This window comes from Lepisma saccharinum, chromosome 15 (genome assembly GCF_977018435.1).
Source record: "Lepisma saccharinum chromosome 15, izLepSacc3.1, whole genome shotgun sequence".
NCBI lineage: Eukaryota > Metazoa > Arthropoda > Insecta > Zygentoma > Lepismatidae > Lepisma > Lepisma saccharinum.
The window spans coordinates 20,793,690-20,818,757 of record NC_139243.1 but is presented as its reverse complement, the minus strand read 5'-3'; the positions used below and the strand labels follow the sequence as shown (position 1 = coordinate 20,818,757).

At 38.4% G+C, this 25,068-nt stretch overlaps 1 protein-coding gene across 1 annotated transcript in view; it reads left to right on the top strand.

The window, feature by feature from the left end:
- The window catches only part of LOC145999155 (glutamate-gated chloride channel alpha-like), a 46,982-nt gene that overhangs the window by 4,829 nt on the left and 17,085 nt on the right, over positions 1 to 25,068 (top strand). The window contains exons 4-6 of the mRNA XM_083136088.1: positions 9,511 to 9,725; positions 11,708 to 11,790; positions 13,680 to 13,832. Coding sequence (XP_082992214.1) covers positions 9,511 to 9,725; positions 11,708 to 11,790; positions 13,680 to 13,832 — 451 coding nt within the window. The remainder of the gene's footprint in view (positions 1 to 9,510; positions 9,726 to 11,707; positions 11,791 to 13,679; positions 13,833 to 25,068) is intronic.

Below are 25,068 nucleotides of genomic sequence, written 5' to 3'. Positions count from 1 at the left end.
AGAAAAGACAGAAGAGAAACGTGGAGAGTGCAGTGATATTTTACGGGAAGCAGCAGGCACGTATCCAAGGGATTCCTTTCGGGGGGAGGCTGAACACAATTTTTGAAAGGGGTATCACAATTGTATGTTTAAGGCCAGTGGTGGCAATTGGGTTCCAAAATGTGCGGGGGGGGGATGGACAAGGAGACAAGCATTAAGAGGCCATAGTGTGATAGTGTGGAGGCAAAAGAATGGGGAGCAACTATCTCCTAAATCGTCGCCACTGTTTAAGGCTGTCATTTTAATCAGAACGTGAAATTGGGACATTTTCTACCACTCAACTCCTCTGTTTCCATGCATTAATATTGTGTGCCGGAACCATCTCAGTATGTATGTTTGTCCATTTCTTCTCATCAGGCATCAAAACATCTATGTACCAGAAGTATTTTTACGAAGGTCTTACACATGCACGGAATGCACAATCCACTCGACAACGCGAGATTCAAACTGTGTGTTCAAATTGTTCATATTCAGGCCTAAGCACTCGCCTATTCAAAATTGTCTGTTGAGTGTGTGTCGAACACAGTAGCCTTAAACAAAAGATTTTTTTATGCCATGAAATTCTAGGACTACATACACAAAATTTAGTCCTGGCACAACACAATCATCACTCAAAACTTTGATTTTCAGTTGATCTGTGCAGCTTATTTCTTTTTTAATAAATCGCTCCAATGCCCAGCCCGATACTGCCGAAATATTCACTTTAGAGGGAGAAACCTTCGATCTCTTCGTCTTTCGACCCGAACTACTCGTAGCACTACTCGAAGTTCCGCTGTCGTCAAAGTCTTTAGCTTTGGGACCGAACTGGAACTAGTAGTAGACTTCGTTACTTTACGGTATTTAGTCCATTTCATTTTCGAATCACCAGAACTTACAACCTCTGACAATAAAGTTCGGTGAATGATCCTGAATATCGAAAGTAGACGAATTCCTAATGAAACCTATCTTACTGTCCTTCGAAGTAGTCCCCTCCATTGGCTATGCACCGTTGAGAACGGCTGTACATGTTCTGGAAACTTTTAGAAAAGTCTTATTTCAGGATGGTGTTCAAGACCCTCGTCACGTTCCGTTGGATGTCCGGAATATCCTCAAATCTCTGACCTTTCAAAGCGATTTTGAGGCGTGGGAAGAGAAAGAAATCTGGAGGATTCAGATCAAAATTTCTTGCAAATCATTGCTACAGAGTTTGAGAGCTGGTGTGGGAGGTACGACCCTGAAACGAAACGCCAAAGCATGGAATGGCGTTCTCCTACATCACCCCGTCGGAAGAAGGCCAAGGCGGAAAAATTGTTGTTCCCTCCGGCAGGAATTCCTTGTGGATCATCACATCACTGTCAAAGTGATAAGCATCGTCTTGATGAGTGATTTTTACGCCGAACTTCATTGGCAGAGGTTGTATAAAGCAACCAATGGACACTGACTGATCACTAATCGACTGTATGGATTGTCATACTTACCTCTGAAGTCTCCACCTATTCTGTTGTACAGATCAACCGGGAAATTGAGCCGCGTATTAATATCCTCATTATATTCTAGAACGTTCCGCAGATAAAACGATTCGTAAATATTGCCAGTAGTTTGACTACTTCTCTTTTTCAAGAACGTTCCCTCTCGCGCTTTCCAGAGATTAAAAAATTACAATGAATCCGAATCGTCCTACCTGCGGCTCTACCTTTGTTGTGCAGCTTCCAAATGCTGACAAGTCTCTACATATAGTTCAAGTTCGCTACGACAACACCGAAAGCGTAAGAAAAGTTTACGTGCAATATTATCAACAGCAGGGTTATAGAACATTCTCCGTCTAGCCTTGATAAGTATTTATCTCCTAAAATTATCGTCACATTATTCAAGAAGACAACAACCTAATTTTATCTAGTGTAAACTGAAAAATTTCCTGGTGGAGGGAGGGGGGAGGGCACGATCCCCACCTTGGATACGAGCTATAAACAACAACAGGGTTATAGAACATTCTCCGTTTTGCCTAGATAATTATTTATCTTCTTAAATTATCGTCACATTATTCAGGAAGCCAAAAACCTAATTTAATCTAGCGTAAACTGAAAATTTTCTAAAGGGAGGTTTGAGACCCCTGATTCCCACCTTGGATACGAGCTGTTACCAATAACAGGGTTATGGAATATTCTTGCCTCGATAATTATTTATCTCCTTAAATTAACGTCACATTATTTTATTTGACACCACTAGAAACAAAAAATCTCATTTTATCTAGTGTAAACCGAAAGTGGCCGCGGTGGCTCGGTCGGTAACGCGTCTGACTACTATGCTAAGGGTCCCGGGTTCGATCCCCGCCCGGTTCAAATGTGGGAACTTTTCTAACGATGGAAGCGGCCCCAGCGCTCACCCAGCGTCGAATAACATGGGTACCTGGGCGAAACCCTGGGGGTAAAGGCGGTCAAGGGCGTGATGCTGATCACATCACCCCCACTCACGAACGGATCAAGAAAGTGTGGGGCGTTACCCTCTATACGCCTTCATGGCGTGGTGCTATGCACAGGGGAGCACTTTTAAACCGAAAACTTTTGGGCGGGCTCGAGCCCCCTAAGCCACCCCCCCCCCCTTTCCTTGGATACGTGCCTGGGAAGCAGTCACGTTTATTACACCCTTACATGTATATATAATATTAAAAAGTTCTGCTTTTAGATCTCGCACAATGCCTTTTTCACAAAAATGGGCAATACCGCATTTTTTATATCAGTCAAACTGTGATATTTTAGATTTATTCCGTTAGTTTTCTGATAATAGTTTTCACAGCTTCCCATAGCATTTAGGCATGATTTCAGTTGACAAGAACAAAATAATCTTATTTCAAAACATAGAGCAAAAAGAAATCCAACGCGCTTAAGTTAAACTCCCTTACATTGGAAGCCTGGAGAGAACAAAACAGGGGTTCCTTCGTAACACGATTTCTTGAAAACCATTTTACACATTTGAATCAACTTTGTGATAAATTGATTAGAAAGGATGAATCTTAACAGTAAAAGTTGTAACTCTTCTCCTGCTAATATATTTTAGAAGATATTCCTTGTCAAATATCTCAATATTTGCATAAGGAACCAGCCTTTTCCGTGCCGAGTGTTTCGATGATGACGTCATGCATCCACGGACAACTGCGCATACGACCTGCGCCGCCGAACGAGCACCCCCTGACTCTGTGGAGGTTGCGTTCTGTGGCTTTCCCATGCGTGTTTACAATTTGTTATGATCAAGACATTTTGGTAAATTTTCGTAACTTTCATTTTTATTTTTGACAGCCCTCGTATAAATTCTTTTGTAGTCTAATCTTTTTGAATGTATATTTTATCCTTGTTAAAATTGTAACGCAGTTTTTGCCAAGCAAAAAAAAAAGAACGCAAAGCAAGTTGAAGCTTGCATTCTTTTTCTTTCTTATCAACAATGGGTTCTTTTTCGTTCGGCGCTGCGCGGTTTTGTAAGTAAGTTTAGCTTTCATCGTGTTTCTCGATATGCCATTTTGGAAGGGGTAATTGTTTAGGCTAAAAATAACTTTGAGTATGTCCAAACTTTGTTCAGGGAAAAGAATTTCGCAATCCCGCGAGTATAAATACCAGCCGTTTCGCTGGCAAATAATCAGTATATCAGTACAAGGTACATAGAGATTAGGTAAAGCCATCCGAAGATTGCCGATCTTGAACGAACGCTTGACGTCACCGGAGAAGCAGTGAGCTCGGCTGAAGCAGACGGCACCTAGCATTTATATGGGAGATTCAGAGAGCGAAAGTATATTATTACTTTTAGGAGGGGGAAAATATTAATTGTCATCCTCCAAGATGGTATTGAGGCATCCTTTTAATGATTAGTAACATAATTGAAAACGCGCTACTTTTAAAACGGGGCAAAGTACATGTGAAAAAAATGTATTTTGAAGATCCATATTCCTGAAACTTCTGACCGATGCGCTACAAAGAAAGTTGCGTGTTCTCCTTTAGAATTTCGTCATTTTACAAATCGTAATATAATTTTAACAAAAACGTTGGATGCTAAAGAAGAATTAAAAAGTTTAAAAAAATAATTGATTAATAGACTTAGTTTATTTTGCTTCGCTTGTCTGTCAACATATGGCTAATCGCAAAGATGAGGTTGCGTGATGATATGATGAAATTGAAGAAAGGAAAGTAGACCCATGCCCGGGTGGGGATTCGAACCTACCTCTTCGCATCGTAAAGCGTTGTGCTAACCACTTCGCCACGGAGGTCAGCATTACAAGGAAATAAACACAAATGGCATATATGTTTTAATATGCGAGAAACATTTGCGAGGAGGTTATTGAAGTAACAAATAATTATACAAGACGTTGTGATGAAAATTATTAATATATCTGAAATGTTGAGAGTTGACCTTGCAGTCTCTAAATGTACTTTTAGGGTTACGCAAAACCTTTACTCAAAATTGCTAGTGTAAATTTATAAGCTATTAAAATTTAAAACTTATTCCTGTTCGAAAAAAGAAACTGCCAAGTCAAATTAATATTTCGTAGAAATACATATATTTTTCTTTCATTAAGCCAAGAGAGTATTTGGAGGGGACGGCGGCTTGGGAAAGCTATAGCCCCGGATCTCGATCTGCAAAGGGGCTTCCAGTGGGAAAACATTGATATGAAATAGTCCAGAAGAAGGGGCAAAATGATTTCTTTTAAATGGCTTAAGAATACAAAGATATAAGTGGACATTTGACAAGCTTAGTCTAAAACTTACAACTGATATCGTACGTGTTTGGGGGGGGGGGGCTACGTGAGGTAACACAGTGGAATATGATTCACAATACTAAAATTAAAATAAATATGTGGGAACAATAGAAATCAAAATATGTTGTAGCTAGTGACGGCGCAATAGTAAAGATGGAGGGGTAAATCGTATTTTCCCGGGGCAATCATGTTTATTATTCCGTTACATACGACACAAAAATGCATATTTTGGCTAAAATAGAATTTATTCATTTATTTATTTTTGTCGTTTTACTGGGGGCAGATAAGAGAGAGAGAGAGAGAGAGAGAGAGAGAGAGAAATTGTCGAACGAGAATAGGGGGGCGTTCCTGCCTCCCCCCCCCTGTAGTGTGGTCACTGCCTAGTGCTATGCTGGAGAAGAATGCACCAATTAATACACTATTAAATAAAACATATACTTTTAAAACTTTTAATCAAATTATTTGTGAACTATGATTTAAATTTAGAGAGAGCACATTTAATTTGGATGAGTTATTTTCTGAAGCCTGCCATTTCCGAGCCTTCTTCCGTTGTAACTGCACTGCCCTTTGAGCCCTAGCTGCTGCGTTCAGAACGAGCAGAATACTAATTAAAACAAATATGTGACAAATATATATAAAAAAAAGGACAACGTGTTGAAGCATCAAAACATCTATGTGCCAGAAGTATTTTTACGAAGGTGTTACACATGCACGGAATGCACAATCCACTCGACAACGCGAGATTCAAACTGTGTGCTGGGAACTGGACGCAAACAGTTCACGAATATTTCTCTCTCATTCGAGCCTGAACACCACTAATGTGTCTTGCCCTCCCATGTTTGCAGCTCTTATAAAAGCCGAAACCCACCAAATTGTTCATATTCAGTCCTAAGCACTCGCAAGTGTTCAAAATTGTCTATCTCGGTCTGTATACACAAAATTTGGTCCTCGCACAACCAAATCATCACTCAAAACTTTGATTTTCAGTTGATCTGTGCAGCTTATTTCTTTTTTAATAAATCGCTCCAATGCCCAGCCCAATACTGCCGAAATATTCACTTTAGAGGGAGAGACCTTCGATCTCTTCGTCTTTCGACCCGAACTACTCGTAGCACTACTCGAAGTTCCGCTGTCGTCAATGTCTTTAGCTTTGGAACCGAACTGGAGCTAGTAGTAGACTTCGTTACTTTACGGTATATAGTCCTTTTCATTTTCGAATTACTAGAACCTATAAAGCAACCAATGGACACTGACTGATCACTAATCGACTGTATGAATTGTCATACTTACCTCTGAAGTCTCCACCTATTCTGTTGTACAGATCAACCGGGAAATTGAGCCGCGTATTAATATCCTCATTATATTCTAGAACGTTCCGCAGATAAAACGATTCGTAAATATTGCCAGTAGTTTGACTACTTCTCTTTTTCAAGAACGTTCCCTCTCGCGCTTTCCAGAGATTAAAAAATTACAATGAATCCGAATCGTCCTACCTGCGGCTCTACCTTTGTTGTGCAGCTTCCAAATGCTGACAAGTCTCTACATATAGTTCAAGTTCGCTACGACAACACCAAAAGCGTAAGAAAAGTTTACGTGCAATATTATCAACAGCAGGGTTATAGAACATTCTCCGTCTAGCCTTGATAAGTATTTATCTCCTAAAATTATCGTCACATTATTCAAGAAGACAACAACCTAATTTTATCTAGTGTAAACTGAAAAAAATCCTCGTGCGGGGAGGGGGGGCACGATCCCCACCTTGGATACGAGCTATAAACAATAACAGGGTTATAGAACATTCTCCGTCTTGCCTCGATAATTATTTATCTTCTTAAATTGTCGTCACATTATTGAAGAAGACAAAAACCTAATTTTATCTCGTGTAAACTGAAAAATTTCCTGGGGGAGGGGGCTCGAGACACCTGATGCCCACCTTGGATACGCACTATTAACAATAACAGGGTTATAGAACATTCTCCGTCTAGCGTCGATAATTATATATATCAAATTATTATCACATTATTCAAGAAGCCAAAAACCTACTTAATTTTATCTAGTGTAAACAAAACAATTTCCTAAACGGGGGAGGGCTCGAACCCCTGATCCCCACCTTGGATACGTGCCATTAACAATAACAGGTTTATAGAACATTCTCCGTCTTGCCTCGATAATTATTTCTCTCCTTCAATTAACTTCACATTTTTTTATTTGACACCACAAGAAACAAAAAATCTCATTTTATCTAGTGTAAACCGAAAATTTGGGGGGGGGCGTTCGAGCCCCCTTGGATACGTGCCTGGGAAGCAGTCACGTTTATTACGCCATTACATTTATATACAATATTAAACATTTCTGCTTTCAGATCTCGCACAATGCCTTTTTCACAAAAATGGGCAATACCGCATTTTTTATATCAGTCAAACTGTGATATTTTAGATTTATTCCGTTAGTTTTCTGATAATAGTTTTCACAGCTTCCCATAGCATTTAGGCATGATTTCAGTTGACAAGAACAAAATAATCTTATTTCAAAACATAGAGCAAAAAGAAATCCAACGCGCTTAAATTAAAATTCCCTTACATTGGAAGCCTGGAGAGAACAAAACAGGGGTTCCTTCGTAACACGATTTCTTGAAAACCATTTTACACATTTGAATCAACTTTGTGATAAATTGATTGGAAAGGATGAATCTTAACAGTAAAAGTTGTAACTTTTCCCCTGCTACTATATTTTAGAAGATATTCCTTGTCAAATATCTCAATATTTGCATAAGGAACCAGCCTTTTCCGTTCGGAGCGTTTCGATGATGACGTCATGCATCCACGGACAACTGCGCATACGACCTGCGCCGCCGAACGAAGCACCCCCTGATATCAGTATATTCCGGAATCTTTAGGTGACTAAGTCGCTTGTCGAGGTCCGGGGCTGGGAGAATACGGGCGTTGTGTGGGGAGTGGCTGGTCAGCTCTCCCTTCCACAATGTCCGAGGTTTTCCGTAAGCCACCTTTCAGGATTTGTGCTGGTCAGCATGATCCTTAAAGGGGATTTTGGCAGGCTTATAAATAATTAATTCATATATAAATATTTAATCTTAATAATTTAAACTTTGAAGTTATTCATACATTTTAAATTCTGTCGAAGTTGGCACTGGTCAGTGTGGCTCCGATGTAAATTCAAATTAAATAAATTAGGCTCATCAAAGATATACATCCTTCTCGTCGAGCTAATTTTTTTATGCTAAATCATTCTGAATTCTCCTGGTCAGGAGGTTCAATTAAATAAATTTGATTCTTTTTTAGTTTAATCCGGAGCATACCTCTGGTCAGAGGGTGTCGTTTAAATCTGATAGCTTATATAGTTTACATGTCCGTTTTAAAGTCTGAGTATCCGGAACGTTAAGGAAGGTTTATGGTTTCTCTTATTTAGGTTTTATGTTAGATGTAATTTTGAAACAGCTATAATATGTGACCGGTCGTATATAAGTTTTTCTAGAAATCATTTAATGTTTTGCTTTTGCAATGTGAGTAGCCAAAAAGGGTAGACATGGAGTCCCCTATTATGTTAAGGAATTCCACGTGGACATTTGTAATTTGTGGCCGAGATATGGCTTTGATATTGGGTAGAGAAAGGCTCACCTTATATTTTGTTATGAATGTTTTTGGAGGTTGACCCTGAAGATGGTAGTTTACCTCATGAGTTCTAGAGAACATAATGCAGATGTGAAAATATGACAGAAGCACGAATAGAAATTTACGGAAAGATGTTATGAAAATTTTTTCTTTGGTTTTGGTTAATAGTAATTTTGTCGACCTTTAGTTAATAATTTGCCACCTGTTTATTGAAACCAAGCTACAGCTGTGTTAGTTCTATGATGGGATATGGACATAATATATAAGAGAGTGCTCTCTGGGTTTTATGTTTACTCTGTAGCAAGTTTCAGTCTATGTTACGGAAGTCGTTATTGATCTAAATTTTATCTTGGCATTGTTGTAGTTTTCCTTTTGATCAGAAGTTTGTATATTTTTCTTTTAACTTAACTATGTTTGGATTTGTGAATAAGTTGGTTAAGGTTTAGACGGAGAACCTTTTCTCATGTTAATTTTGGAAAGTTTATTGGAAATTTGAGATGTAAATAAATTTGTAATCGTTAATGGGTATTTCCTTATAGTAAATTTGGTTCGTAAGTACAAATTAACTGGCCTCCTTTTGGTTTGATGAGGTGTCCCGCCGTCACTGGTCAGTGAGGCGGAGGCTTTATCAATCCATAAGATGTCAGTTTGGATTATGCTGATTTCGCTCGCGACTCGCATGCGTATCCTCACTGCTCAGTGGGATGCGGGTGCGATCACGAAGGAAGTTTAAGCGTAAGGAAGGTTACCTACTTAGAGTTAAGGTTCTTGGTTAAGTAAACTTAATTTTATTTTATTCAAAAGCAGGCCCTTACCCGAACTTTGGGATGCGGGCTCTCATGCCCCGCAGGAACTGAGAATTAGTCGTGGCATATATTATAACAGAAAGATAATTGGTAGGCAGCGACGCCCGGTCTTGGTCTTTCGGGGTGGACCGAGCCGGTGTGTCGTGTGCTAGGCAACGTGGGCCAACCAAGCTTAACTTTGCAAATTGCCGTTTATCAAATCTTATCCAATCATCTACGTCACGATTATCTAAAGGCGGAAGAAATGCGGCGTAATAATACAAATGCAAATTTCTCCTCTGCCTATAGATTCGTCAGACTCTATTTTTTCTTTCAGAACATAAAACTGAACTTGTACTTCTTCCTCCGCTGGAGGGACTTCAAGGTGAGCACAGCGAAGAAGTCCGTTGGCCTCCAGAAGGAAGACATGAAGCTGTTCTGGAGACCTAAGATTGTTGTCATGAACATGGAGTCCATGGCCCCTAAGGTCGCCATAGAAGAAATGATCTACTTTTTCGTAACTGAAAGCCACTGGATTCGCTACATGTATGGGTATGTTATTGGCATTTCTTGTCATACGAAGTTCAGTGTTGTTAAACTAAAACTGTCCGTTCATGATCAAATGAACAAATTCTCATTGCTAAACGGTTACGAAACATAATGGAATGCGATTGATACTAGACGAAAGAGAAACTCAAAGAATTGTATTGCATGTCCTCGAAGTTCACCGTTCTCTCACTACGCAGCGCCACAATCGCATAAAGCACAATGGCGACTCCGCAGCAGCGCGCACAATCTGTATTCTGGTATGCAGAGACCAAATCAATCATTACAGTGCAAAGAAATTACCGGAGAGAATATTTAGGTGAAGCACCTGATGGGGAAACCATTAAGGCATAGTGTGCAAAGTTTGAACTTTGAACTGCTTGGCGAGATGATTTACGCGGACTTCTCTGAAATCCCGCCCGAATTTCTTCCATCTTCTCCTCCGAAACACGTCGACGAGAACCTCCGGATTGTTTATTAACACTTCCAGTCGCCAAAAACTTCGCAATGATTGATTTGGTCTCTGCATACCAGAATACAGATTTTGCGCGCTGCTGCGGAGTCACCATTGTGCTTTATGCGATTGTGGCGCTGCATAGTGAGAGAACAGTGAACTTCGAGGTCATGCAATAAAATTCTTTGAGTTTTTCTTTCGTCTAGTGTACAGCAATGCTGAATTGAAATGTTGGAGGTTTGAACGGAACACGCTGTCGAGTTTCTGATACACATCTTCGTTTGGAAAGAAAATCACTATCATTGTTACTGCTGCATTGTGTCGCCTCGGTTTTTTCGTGGCGCATGCACAGTGAATGGTCTCTTATAGACTGGAGAAGCCCGTGCCGCTTGTTGCTTGCCATTTCCGTGTGAAACCCCCGTGCCGTGTCACTTCGGTCTGAAATCTGCCTTACTGTAAGCAAGTGTTCGCGCTAAATTACTATAATTGTGGGGGAAGAAATCTACCATTTTTTCATTTATGTGTATCGTGTTACTAGCCCAGTAAAGAAAGGATTTGTGTCGGAACTAATTAGGGAGAAGCTGAATTTTGGTGTATTGTTAGACCATTATAAGAGATGTATTTTCCCAAAAGTCCCCACTCCTCCCCGTAGCTCCCCCCAACGCCCCCCTGAACATTCAATATGCAGTGTTTTAGGAAAACGTCCATATCTCTGAAACCAGTAGACATATCGGGACGTTTTTTTTTAATTCAGACAGACAGGAATGATATTTTTCTGAAGTTAACTAATGAAAATATTTGCATACGGGTCGTCTTAAAATTTTGAAAATGAGACAATTAAAATTGTATATTATATCCATCTACAGCACATGGGCTACTTTAAAATGTTACAAAATATTAAAAATATTTGTTTAAATGTAGCACATATGAACAAAAAACATCAAAATATGTGCATTTTTGCGTAAAGCATCGAGAAAGTGCGCGCGCGTTCAAACTTTACTCGCTACAGGTCAAATTTTAGTAGCAAGCTTGTCATTATTGGTATCGAATGAAAGCAAAGTTTATACTCTACAACTTTTGTTCGGGTAATTTTCCAATATCATCATTCGTAACTTAAATACAATGCCAAAAAGAAAAAAGTAAGTATAAAAATTTACATTAAGACAAAATCTTAAAATTACTCAAAAACCATTGGGAATATTTAAAACATGAAGAGGACCAAATTTATAGAGAGTAATGTTGACAATGAAATTTAAAAAAGAACGTCCCGATATGTCCACTGGTTTCAGAGATATGAAAGTTTTCCTAAAACACTGAATATTGAATGTTCAGGGGGCGTAGGGGGGAAGCTACGGGGGGAGGGGTGGGGACTTTTGGGAAAATACATCACTTATGATGGTCTAACAATACACCAAAATTCAGCTTTCCCCTAATAAGTTCCGACAACCCCCCTTTTTTTGCCTTCGTTACCTGGACTATACATTCTCGATCGTATTTTAAACACGATGTCTAAATTAATACTTTTCTCCGACAGGGTTCTCCTGGTGCTGCCATGTCCTTTCGAGTTCAGAGATTTTCCCTTCGATATACAGAAGTGTCAGATGAATCTCACTATGAGTAAGTATAAAGTTATCGTAATCTAAATATCTAAATATGCATATCTAAAATCAGGGTGATAAGTACCGAGCATAAGTGTACTCAAAGGGGTAAAAATAAATTATTTCCAGCATTTGACCTCTTTTTAGAAAGGGCGTCAGGATTTAGATTGTGCGCCATTTTTTCCCGAATGGTTGGCAGCGTTCTGAGAGGTCACATGTTGTAGTGAAAACATTGCGGTGAGTCAATATGGAGCGCTACACAACGGAAGAGCGATCGTTAAAATTCAATACAAGTGGGCAAATTACCTGGCATTTTCGATAAGGCAAGCGCCCAAAATGAAACAACTGTGCGACCTCACATCGTGCGACTTCTTTCCTCTGGGAATTCATCAAGTCCAAAGTTTATGCTGCGAAAATAAGAACGATTTCTGAATTCAAAGAGCTATCGACGGCATTGAGCCTCAGTTATGCGATAAAGTGATTCAGAATTTTGTCAAAAGAATTCGAGTGTGTCAAATGCGTCGTGGAGGACATTTGTCAGATATCCTCTTCTTTTAATAGCAATGTTTACTCTTTCAAATAATGTAATAACTTCGCCAACTAATAAATATATTAAATGTTTTCTTTATTAAATTAAATTCTGCGTTTCTTTTGGGACACCCTTTACAAGTTAATGCTTTCTATTGTTACAAAGCAATTGGATTTCATACTCATATTTGTCTTGCATTCTTGTTTTACTTTTATTGTGAATATATATTTTTATTTGTGAAGATCTATTAATGGTCTCTTGAGAGAGAAATAGAGAGCGAGAGAGAGAGAGAGAGAGAGAGAGAGAGAGAGAGCATGCAACACTCACAAGTACACACAGAGACAGATATTATCTTTCGTTCTGTTGTGGTTAGTAAAGAATATATTTATAAACCATTAAAATGCTGACGGAGGCAAACTTTTATAGTATAAAAATATTGCTACATAAAAACGTAACGTTTCCTCCATCTAACAGGGTCTTCTTCAGACGAAACTTTTTTTGTGAAGTTTCGTTTTTATGTATATTTTTATACTATAAAAGTTTTTGGTCAGCATTTTAATGTTTTATTAACATGGAAACAAGGCTTAACACTGTTACCAAAGAATATTTGAAGACAAATCTAATTCCTTGTGTTTTCCTGTAATTACAAAAACTCACTCAATAAATAAGGTTGAAGAACTGACAACAGAGCTCCAATTCTATTCTTTGGAAGTTCGCTCGCTTGGCCGGAACCTTTTTGCCGATCGCCTTCCTTCCTAAAGCTTAAAGCCCACTGAGACGCTGAGAAACGCGGCAACAGAAAGCAACAGAACTTCTGCTGTCTACTTCTATTGAAATCAAATGATGTAACACCAACTACAGCGAAATGCGCGGAAACGAAGCGGGAATTTCCGTGCCAGAAGTTTTCAGGTTATCTTAAAGGTTGTTGTCCATTGAGACGCCGGAAACTGGTCTGCTGCCGCGTTTTTTCCGCGTCTCAGCGGCTTCAAGCATTACTGGTGTGGTCTTTCTGAGCCGATTTGTCTCTTTGGCCGGGAGCGACGCCTTAGGGGAGAAATTTTCAGAATAATTTATATATGAAGCATTACTCACAGACAGATAGAGACAGAGAGAGAGATTTGATTTGATTTTTATTACTTAGCGTCGCTTTTACTTTTGCCTAATCGAGACGACGAGCATGAGAGATGTGATGAAATTTGGACACTCACAAAGATCACCCATGGCCAGGTCAGGATTCGAACCAAGAATAGAGACAGAAATAGCGATAGATAGAGGTAGAGTATTATAATTTACGTAACTCAATTTTAGACTACTGTGGTCGATGCAAATAAGCAGATATTATGAAACAAGTTGTTAAATTGTCTTTTGCTTCGACACAGGGGTACATGAGGAAAATGATGTCCAGTTGAAATGGGGAAGAGAGCGTCCAATCGCATTTGACAGTTTCAAAGGACCAATAGAGGAACAATTGCCAACGTACAATGTTCGTATATGCGCCATCCCGGAAGCAGCTGTATACCACGGAACAAATGGTAATTATGTTGTATTTATATACGAGGGGAAACCGTAAAATTTTAATTATCACCATGAAGTTTGAGCTATCTGCAATTTAATGAGCATAATTATTGACACTTATGTGCACAATGTTGTAAATAATAGCTACTTATATTAACTAATTTCCTTTCTGGGCCCGGTAGATGTCAGTAACAGTCAAGATGAACAAAATTAGATCCTGGAAAGTTTACATTATACCTTAGTCGCCAAACAAAAATGGGAACGTGTTAAATTCAGTTAGGCGCGAAGCTAAAATATAGTGGACTTTTGAAATTTTCAACAAAACATCAGGATCAAAAACGTTTTTTAATAAGGTTAGGCTCGTTGAAGTATTCTTTCCCTGCTAGGAGCCCTTAAAAAATGGCAGTTTCTATCACTTATATTTTTGTTTGTTGATGTGTCCGTGGCAGAACAACAGTATGATTCACACATGGCACCTGCTTGTCTTTTATAATGTTTGTTGCTGTTAGTTTTTATTAGCAACTAGTACAAATATATTATTTGTTTTAAGAAAGAAAATACAGAAATCTACTTACGAATTGGTATATTTCACTATATCCCATAATACATAATTAGAACAGTAACAGTGATAATGATATGTCTTTCTTCTTATCAAAGATTTTTATCATTAATACAACTTAATTGTGAATGTTATAAAAATATGACAGTCACAATAACCTCCCCTCCTGGGATGAAGAGAATATAGACATCATACTTTGGTGGCTTAAAAAGATACAAGATCTTAAATATACACATCGAACAGTTACATAACTTTAAAATATTCAGCATTCAACACAACATTTAATACTAGCTACAACAAATCTTTCAAAGAAGGACAATCAACTCGAAACTATGTTGTTACCCTTGCGCACCTATTTGTTAACGTTCAACAACAACTCGTGTTTCTTCTCCAATGATCAGTGGAAGAGTTTGATATTTTGTAAATTGTGTCTACACTTTATCTGTTGTCCATCTAAAGACACCAAGTTCACGAAATTGTTCTTCACTTCCTCCACCAAAAATGGCCCCACATATAAGTCATAACATTTATGGATAGGTTTGTTCAAGGCAGAACTTCTTGCATGATTCCTAACCATAACCAAATCACCTTGAACAATTGTAGGGGTTTCTGCGTTTGAATGAGTCTTCTTTCTAGATTTTGAACGTTTAGTTGTTTCAATTAACTGAATATATTTAGCTGTCCAAGACAATTCGTTCATCTCTTCTGCCCAGTCAATAACAGAAGTTATTTTATTCCGAACTTCCTCGTGTAGAAAAATTTCAGCCGGAGTGAAACCAAAAACCTCGTTATATGAGTAATTTAGTATTTTTATAACATTTGTTAAAACTTTGGACCAAGATCTGTGTTTGGTTTTACAAAAGAGTTTAAGCAAACGAATGATCTCTTTATTATATCTTTCAATTGGATTCGCATGAGGCGAATATGGTGAAGTGAGAATATACTTTACACCAATTGACTTCAAAAAATTTTCCCATTCATTGGATTTAAATTGTGATCCATTATCCGTTAACATAACTGTACACATAGGATAATGATGGAAATAACCTAAGTTAATTCTGTTGATAATTTCTCGAGTTGTTGCCTTCCTGAGAGTATAAACCATAACATATTTGCTGGTCAATTCTACAATAGTCAGAATATGTTGATATCCTTGAGATAATGGCCAAGGACCAATCAAGTCTAAAGATAAGAACTGATGTAATTTGAAAGAAATCACCTGGAGCTCCTCTTTGGTAATATGTTGTGTTTTGTGTTTCGTCTTTGCACATTCCACACAATCACTTAAATATGACTTGACACTTCCTCTCATCTTAGGCCAGAAATAGAATTTAGAACACTTCTTATAAAGCTTAGAAAACCCAAAATGGCCAGCCAAATCATGTTGTTCATACAAAACTTTCTTGACAGCTGCTTCAGGCACAAAAACTCTCCAATGATTCGAGTTGGTAGATCTATAAAACAATATATTTTTATGTAGTTTAAATATTCCCTTAATTTCGAAATGGTCATCACCCTTGCCTAACTTAGAAATTATACGTTAACATAATTCATCGTTTTGTTGTACTTTCATCCAATACAAAAAGCATTCTTCTTCAAGTAAATCAATATCTGTGTAGTTTACATGTAAATTGGAAGGAAACAAATTGTTTTGTGACTTAATTGGATATCTACTTAACGCGTCCGCGGCCGTATTTTCAGAACTACTAACATGCTGAATTGTATAATCATAATTTTGCACTTTCAAAGCCCATCTATTAAGCCTTGGATTTAACGATCTTGCTGAATTTAACCAAGAAAGTGATTGATGGTCACAGTGTATTACAAATGGTCTGCCCAATAGATATATTGAAAATTTTTCCACGGAAGAAAGGATGGCAAGACATTCTATTTCATGCACAGAATATGTTAATTCTGAACCTCGTAAAACTCTGCTCGCATACTGAATAATCAAAGTTTCACCCATCGTCAGAATATTGCCATAAGACTCCACCGATTCCTATTTTACTGCCATCAGTATTTACATGGAAAGCGTTGTTCAAGTTAGGTTGAGCTAACATCCCCGGAGACAAAGTCAATTCCTTCAGACGTTTAAATGCCTGGAGATGTGCTTCATTCCATTCCCATTTCTTATTCATTCTAAGCAAATTGTATAAAGGAGCAGCAATCATTGCAAACTTATCCACAAATTTTCTCCTCCAATTTACCATTCCTAAAAATTTTCTTAACGCTTTTTTATTTGTTGGAGAAGGATATTCAGTTATTGCTAGATTTCTTTTCTACTATGTGACCAAGAAACCTCACTTCAGTTTTACAAAATGTACATTTCGATAATTTAATGGACATATTAACTTCTTTCAAAGTTTTCAACACGTAGTCCAAATGTTTTAAATGACTTTGCAGTGATGATGAAAATATAAGAATATCATCCACATACACTATAAGGAATGAACTAGTATCATTGCCAAACACTTTATGCATTCTGTCGACAAAAACACTAACAGCACTCTTAATACCAAAAGGATAAAAATGAAATTCCATTAAAATACCACGATATGAGAAAGATGTGAACTTAAAGGATCTACGTGTCAGTGGTATTTAAAAATATCCACAAGTTAGGTCAATCGTCGAAAAGAATTTTGCGCCTCTCAATCTAGGCAAAAGTTCAGATATAGGTTCAACCTGTGTCATGAGTGAAATTACATGTTCATTCAGCTTCCTAAAATCAACAACAGGACGCCACAATTCACCTGCCTTTGGAACTATGTGGAGACGGTTCCGGTATGGAGAAGTACTTTCATGAATTACTCCCCACGTTTTCCATTTATTTAATTCTTTCTCCATATCATCTCGCCTAGCGAATGGAATAGGGTACGTAGATGCCACTATAGGTTCATTCGTATCTAGCTCTATGTCATAAGATTCCACTTTGGCTGCCTTTGGTTTGTCCGAAAACACATCTTGATACTTCAGTAATAAATTAAATAAATTATCAGCAACTCCAGCTTCACAATATTCGTTGCCATAAACTTTCTTATGGATGTCTTCTTCAGAAGCTAGATGAGAAGATTTAAATGTCAAAGTTTTACAAGATCCAATTTCGGAATTTAGTATTATTTGTGGAACTCGGAACAAATGGAGCCGATACTTCCTTACCACGTGAATGAATTAGTTCAACAGTAGACATACGATAATTAATTATAGCCTTGTACTGCCACAAAAATGATGCTCCCAAAATCAAATCGGCATTTAATTGTTTAACTACATATAAACCCACGTGGAAAAATTCATCTCCTAACTGCATTATGACATATTTAAAACCTACAACTTTTATACGTTGCTCACCAGCGAAACAAGCCAACTGAATTCCTTCTATTGGTTCCAGGTTTATACTTGGCAATAAAGAACTTAGAGTGATCCAAACATTGTAATCCAACAAATTACATTGACTACCAGTGTCAATTAAACAATTAAGAAACAAGTCACAAATTCTTCCCTGTATTTCTGGTGCTTCAAGTAAAGGTGTAGGAGTTCCTTTATCTGTAACAGTCCACTCAGGTTCTGAATCAAACCACTCCAGCAAAAATGCAACAGGTAAAACATCTTCTTTATCAACGCCTAAATATTTAACTCAATTAAAGTCACCGAGACAAGACTTAACATGCAAAAGGCAAGGATCATAATTACAATTAAGCTCCATGTGGTCATCCTTTGGCAGGGCGAATTGGAGCGCATTTCTCCGCCTTAGTTGTTTAATGTTCTCGGAGGGCTCCCAATAGTAACATTAGTTACTGAGGAACATTCTTGATTTAAACTAATGTCATTGCAATTCATTCCATTTCGGAAATTTTCATTGTTCCTCGCTGAAATCTCTGAGTTAGTGTTAATGGAGTCACCTTGCAATTCTGTATTGGTCGGACTTTGAAATCTATTTCTGTTGTGTCTAGGTGCATCTGTATTATTGCCATTACTAGCGTTCCTTTGAGTGTTTGTTCTTCGATTGTTATTATGAAAGTACAAACTTCGATCGTTACCTTGTCGCCTAGGGATCCCGGGTTCAAATTCCGGCGTAGACATGGATTTTGTGAATGTCCATCCATCAATTTCATCATATCATCACTCATTCCCATCTTCGCAATTAGCCAAAAGTGACAGAAAAGTTAAATAAAATAAAGTAAATCAAATCAAATTCATAATGCTCTCGAAACCTATTACAAGTAGTACAGGCACCAAGGGTAAAATATTACGTTCACAAGACAGAAATCTAGTGTATTCTTGTTCCAAAGAATTGGCGTCCGAAGAAGTGCGTGCTGAAACAGTGTTTTCTCCGAGTCGAGAACTTGCGGCTAATGCATGTAGTGTCTGTGTGCATACTGTGTTGCGTATTATGAAACAGGGTAACGTATTTACCACAGAAATCGGTGAACCCCTATTCAAATCTTCTGGGAAACATGCCAGAAAACAGAGACGAGAGTGATGATGATGGTCTTCCAGTTCCTCTATAATAAATACCTTCAAACTTCTTTCAGGTACGAGTCTCTCTTATATGCTGCAGTGATATGATATAATCCTGTGTAGAATTCTTCACTATATATTTCATTGTACTCAAATATCACGTGCTGAATATTGGACACGGCGAAATCTCTGCGTTTCCTTTCCGCTAGCAGTTGGTTTGGCAGCAGCGCGACAGCACTGGCTGCGTATTGGCTGAACTCATGTTCCTTCTAAAAGCGTACGCCGTATAATATACTTTCAATTCGTACGCTTCTAATGATAAACCAGAAGATGTGTTGTATTTACGAGAACGCAAAACTGTCAGTTGGCTTTCTAACAAATCATTCGAAGCAAATTGTTCAAGAAACTTCCACACAAAATCATCATATGATGAAAAATTCCGTCTTTCACTATTGAACCAATACGCTGCAGTATTGTAGAAACATTTGTGAATAACTTGCAGGCGATATTGAGAAGATACACCAATTAAATTTAACATTGTTGTCAGCTGGTCTATAAACTCCCTAGCTGATTGTTTCGAGACGTCACCTTCAAAACGTGGTAACTGGCTTAGCTCATTTACACGAATAAGTTCACCCGGGCATTCTCTAAATGGGTTTCCTGCAGAAATATTTGTATTACATTCTGCACGCGCAGGTTTACAAAACTGGTTTGATTCAAAGTTTGGAGACTCAGAATTCCTAGAAGCAATGTTAATTGGATCATTCAAAATGTCATTTCTGGGAATGTAATTTTGATTACAAGACATCGGACTCATTGAAGTTGTAGCATTTGTATTACCAGCCACAGTAGTATATATTGGCTTCTCACATGAAGGTGTATGCTGAAAATACATTTGTGAAATTGGATTATTTGAATAAGCTTTCGATGTACAACACTGAGTTTCATTATGACAACTGGCATTCAAAGGACTTCCATAACCATAATGGTTAGTAGAACAAGGTTCATTGCAATGCACTCTATATGTATTCTCCGAAAGTGCGAAGTCCCTATTGGCCAACGGATGTGTAGTGAAATGAGCAGGTGATTCGTCACGTGATGGAGGATCCCACAAATAAGCTGTATTGAAAAGCCTATAGGTAAAATCAGTTCCTAAAGAAGTAGCGTTCTGACCCGATTTACGTTTAGTAATTGCAGGTACATCAATATCAGATGAATCATAACCGGAAGAACCAACACCACGTTTGTCACTTCGAGCACTAGCCCGAAATTTAACATTTCGTTAACTTCGATTTGAATTAGCATTATTTGTTTGACAAGCCACATGCTCAGTTTGTTTACTATTTCCATCCTCTTCGCTCAGTTCTCGTCTTCCATTCAAAGTTTCGTTAGCAACACTCCAAAGAAATAACCCTATCTCTAAGGTCATTTACCAAGGTTTCAGAGCTACATGTAACAGTCTGAACCACCTTCATTCTATCTAATTCCGCATCTAATGTTTCAAACCTAACCTCATGTTGAGTACATTTGTCCATAATTTCGTCATTGCAGACTTTCAACCTTGCCAACTTTCCGTTATGACTCTTCATTTGTTCTTGAATATCTGAAATTTCGACATGCATTGTACTAATACCCTCATCCAATTTACACCTCAACTCACTGCTAACATTTTGACAAGTTTGGGCAACATCTTGTAACGAATGTTCAATATGATCAAGCCGGCCGTTAAACCTAACATTATGCTGCTGTAATTCATTTTGAATGGCTTGGAACTTCTCTTCCAGATTTTCATTATTTTGTTGCAAATCCTTTTGCAATTCCCTTTGTAACATTTCATTATTTTGTTTCATATCCTTTTGCAACTCATTTTGTAACTCCTTTTGCAACATTTCATTATTTTGTTGCATATCCTTTTGCAACTCCATTTGCAACATTTCATTATTCTGTTGCAATTCACAGCGAATGTTCTGTTGCAACCTTTCTTGAAGATTTTCATTATTTTGTTGCAAAATTTGTGTAACCGTAACTTGAAATGCAGCAATAATCTTGTTCAAGTTGGGATTCACTGTACTTGTATAAGATTTTAACAAAAGTGGGTCAAAATCTGGTTTACAAGATTTACAGAAATAGCTTTCATTAGAAGAACTAAATATTACCCAGTGCATTACAGTCAAACCTCTGCACTCCAAATGTTCTCATTCTTTGCAGCCATTGCACTTCACAAGACGGGAATCTGATTCAATGTTACTGCAACAAATAATATTCTTCATTGGGTCAGCATTTTCTTCAATAGTTTCATTTTCCCTGAAACTATCGATGACATCGGATCTTAAGAAAACTCCCGTTCTTAAGTTGTAAGAATATTGCTTCCGATCCATTATTTAAAGTAATCAGAAGATAACTTCCACACTATACTCTATGTGATCAAAAGTATCCGGACACACCACGAAACGTGTGTTTATCATAGAGGGCGACACAGTACTGCCATCTACCGCGTGGAACACATAGTCAGCGAACTCAGTAGTCTGCAGACAGCGTGAGACAGCAGTATTTGACAGTCTGAAGAACTCACGGACTTTCAACGTGGTCAGGTGGTTGGGTGCCACTTGTGTGAGAAGTCTTGTGTGAGATTTCCACCCTCCTAAACATCCCTCTGTCCACTATTTCCGATGTTATAGTGAAGGGATGTGTACAACCCAAAAGCGTGCAGGCCAACCTCCCATGTTGACCCCCCCCCCCAGAGACCATCGAGTGTTGAAGAGGGTCATACAGCATTATCATCAATCATCCATCGCCACCATCATACAGAAATTCCGAAATGCATCAGGATCTACTCCAAGCACCATTACTGTTTGGCGCAAGGTGCGGCAACTTGGTTTCCATGGCCGAGCAGCTGCCCATAAGTCAAACATCACACAGACAAATGCCAAACGCCGCCTTGTGTGGTGCAAGGAACGTCGAAACTGGACCGTAGAACAGTGGAAAACCGTTGCGTGGAGTGATGAATCACAGTACACAATGTGGCGATCCGATGGTAGAGTGTGGGTGTGGTGAATGCTTGGTGAAAGAGATCTAGCAGCCTGTATAGTGCCGACAGTGAAATTCGGAGGTGGCGGGGTTACAGTGTGGTCATGTTTCTCCTGGAGGGGGCTTGGCCCCCTTGTTGCTTTACATGGCAATGTCACGGCACTAGCTTACGTTGACATTTTAACAGCTTTCATGCTGCCTACCATCGAAGACCAGTTTGGGGATGACCATTGTGTATTTCAACACGACCGAGCACCCATCCATACTGCAGGGCTTGTGAGGGAGTGGTTTGACGACAACAACATCCCACTAATGGACTGGCCTGTGCAGAGTCCTGATTTGAATCCCATAGAACATCTGTGGGATGTTTTGGAATGCCGACTTCGTGCTAGACCACAACGATCCACGTCAATGCCTCTTCTCATTTTGGCGCTCTGCGAGGAATGGGCTGCCATTCCTCAGGAAACCTTCCAGCACCTGATTGAAAGTATGCCTGTGAGAGTGAACGCTGTCATCAAGGCTAAGGGTGGGCCCACACAGTATTGACTGCCAGTGGTCCTGATGGAGGGTTGCTCAAACTTGTACTTTATTTTCAGGTGGGTGTCCGGATACTTCTGATCACATAGAGTATATTCACGAATCCTGGCTGAAGGTCGACATACTTGTTGCAGTTAGTTTTTTTTTAGCAACTAGTACAAATATATTATTTGTTTTAAGAAAGAAAATACAGAAATCTACTTACGAATCAAGGTAACTTAATATATAAGGTAGCGCCATCCGAAAATTGCCGATCATGCACGAGAGCGTGACGTCATGTGAGAGGATCGGTTATGCTCGGTGCCCCTTCGGTTATGTTCGCTCGGGGCTTGGCCGAAGCAAACGGCCGCTATATTTTCTATGCGAGTTTCAGAGAGGAAAAGTATTTCATTACTTTGAGGGGTAAATATTAATTATCATACTTCGGGATGGTATTGAGGTATTCCTTTAATGATTAGTAACATAATTAAAACATGCTACTTTTAAAAGAGGTAAAATTGCGCATGCAAAAGTTTTGTAAAATTCATGTTTCTGAAACCTGATCGATATATTACAAAGAAGGTTGTCCGTGTTCTCATTAGCATTTCAGATTTCATCATTTCATAAATCGTATTATGATTTGAATAAAAAACGTTGCATGCTAAAGAAGAATTGCATAGTGAAAGAGTTACAAAGAAAGAATTGATTGACAGATTTGGTTTATTTTTGCTTTTCTGTCTTTTTTAAATATGAAAGGAAAACCCATAAGAGGTAGCCCCCCCCCACCGTCGTTCTCTTTCTTTGCTTCCACAAGCCGGCCTCCTTGGCGTAGTGGTTAGCACATCGTGTTTCAACGCCAGGGGTCCGGGTTCGAATCCTGGCCTGGGCATGGATGTTTGTGAGTGTTCATTCATCAATTGCATAATTTCATCACTCAACCCTATCTTCGCAAATTAGCCAGAAGTGGCACAAGAAGGGAAGTAAAGTAAAGCAAATCAATCAATCAATCTTTGTTTCCACATATACTATCACATTTACTAAATTCTCAATTTTCTCATTAAGGACAAATCAATGTCTTACCCGATTGGATTCGAACCCGGGACCCCTGGCGTCGTAGTGCGCTGTTCTAACAACTCCCTCACGGAGATCGACAGAGGCCTCAGAGGTACTACGGGTCTCACAGAACGTCACAAGAGTACTATCGGATTATAAATTATGGATATTAGAGTTTGGATAATAAATAAATAAAAAAAAAGGTAAAGGTAAAGTGCTCCCATGTGCATAGCACCACGCCATGAAGGCGTATAGGGGGTGTGGGGGTAACGGTCGTGAGTGGGGGTGACGTGATCAGCATCACGCCCCTGACCGCCTTTACCCCCCCAGGTATCCATGTTATTCGACACTGGGTGGGCGCCGGGGCCGCTTCCAACGTTAGAAAAGTTCCCGGATTTGAACCGGCCGGGGATCGAACCCGGGACCTTTAGCATGGTAGTCAGACGCGTTACCGACTGAGCCACCGCGGCCACTGGATAATAAATAAATAAATTATATAATATATAATCTATAAATTAAAAAAACGTTCTTTATTTATAGAATTTCAAAGAGAGCGATAGTTAGCCAAACTAAAAACAATCATATTTTGTTCTCACGACGATAAAAATAGAAGGCATAATCAAAAAAAAAAAATTGGTAACTATAGATTGACACAGAATTGAATAAGCTGAATTTTGATGTAACTCGTTTTTATGTGGTTCTACTGGTTAACTTTTAATTGAGTCCAAACTTGAATATCCGTAATTTTGAATCCGATAGTAGTCCGGTATAATCAATTTACAACATTTAACACAACGCAGTACAAAAGCCTAATATTTAGTTTTCTGACTGAATCGTTCCTTCTTATTCATTCAGAACGTTGCAATCATTTCCAAGAACATTTCAAATTTTACATAACATTAGAAAGTATTAACATTATACTGATAGGCTATACTTAAAATCCAATCTTTACCGTTCTCCATAATGTAACTTAATTTTCAAATTATCAAGTGAAAGATGGAATATACAATCTAGATAAAATTTTACTCTGCATTTGAAACTTACTCTGAATTCGAAAGAATCCCCAACCTTCTTCATATATTTATTTACTGTACAATAATTTACGGATCAAAGTTCCACATACAAAATTTTTTTGGAAAGTTTTATGTGGAGGAAGAATGACGAAATAGTTTGTAAGATAGTAGTTTCAGACTTTGAAAACGCAATTCCAGTTTGTAATTTGCAAATATTTTAAATTTCTCTGGTTCAAATTTGGCTGCAAGTTATCGTTGTCATAGTTCTGAGAAGTATTTTTTCGTATTAAGAACTTTTAAGAACTTTACATACAAACGCGTGCAGAAGACGAGCCAAAGTGTACAAGTACTAATTTAACTAACTTAACCTACTCTAAATACTTGATGAGTGCTAGGAACATCAAACTTAAATGTCTTAACCTACTAAATTCAAGCCTATAGAAATAGATTTATGATCACACGGTAAATGAAACGCTTTGAGAATATCGATGAAAATATCTTAGTTCTTAGTTTAATTAAACAATAAAGGAGAAAAGTTACATGAACTCACAATGATTGACTGTGCAAGTGTACCTATTAATATTCGTTAAAGGACTTTGTCCGCAGATTTTTCATTTCCATTTCCATGTG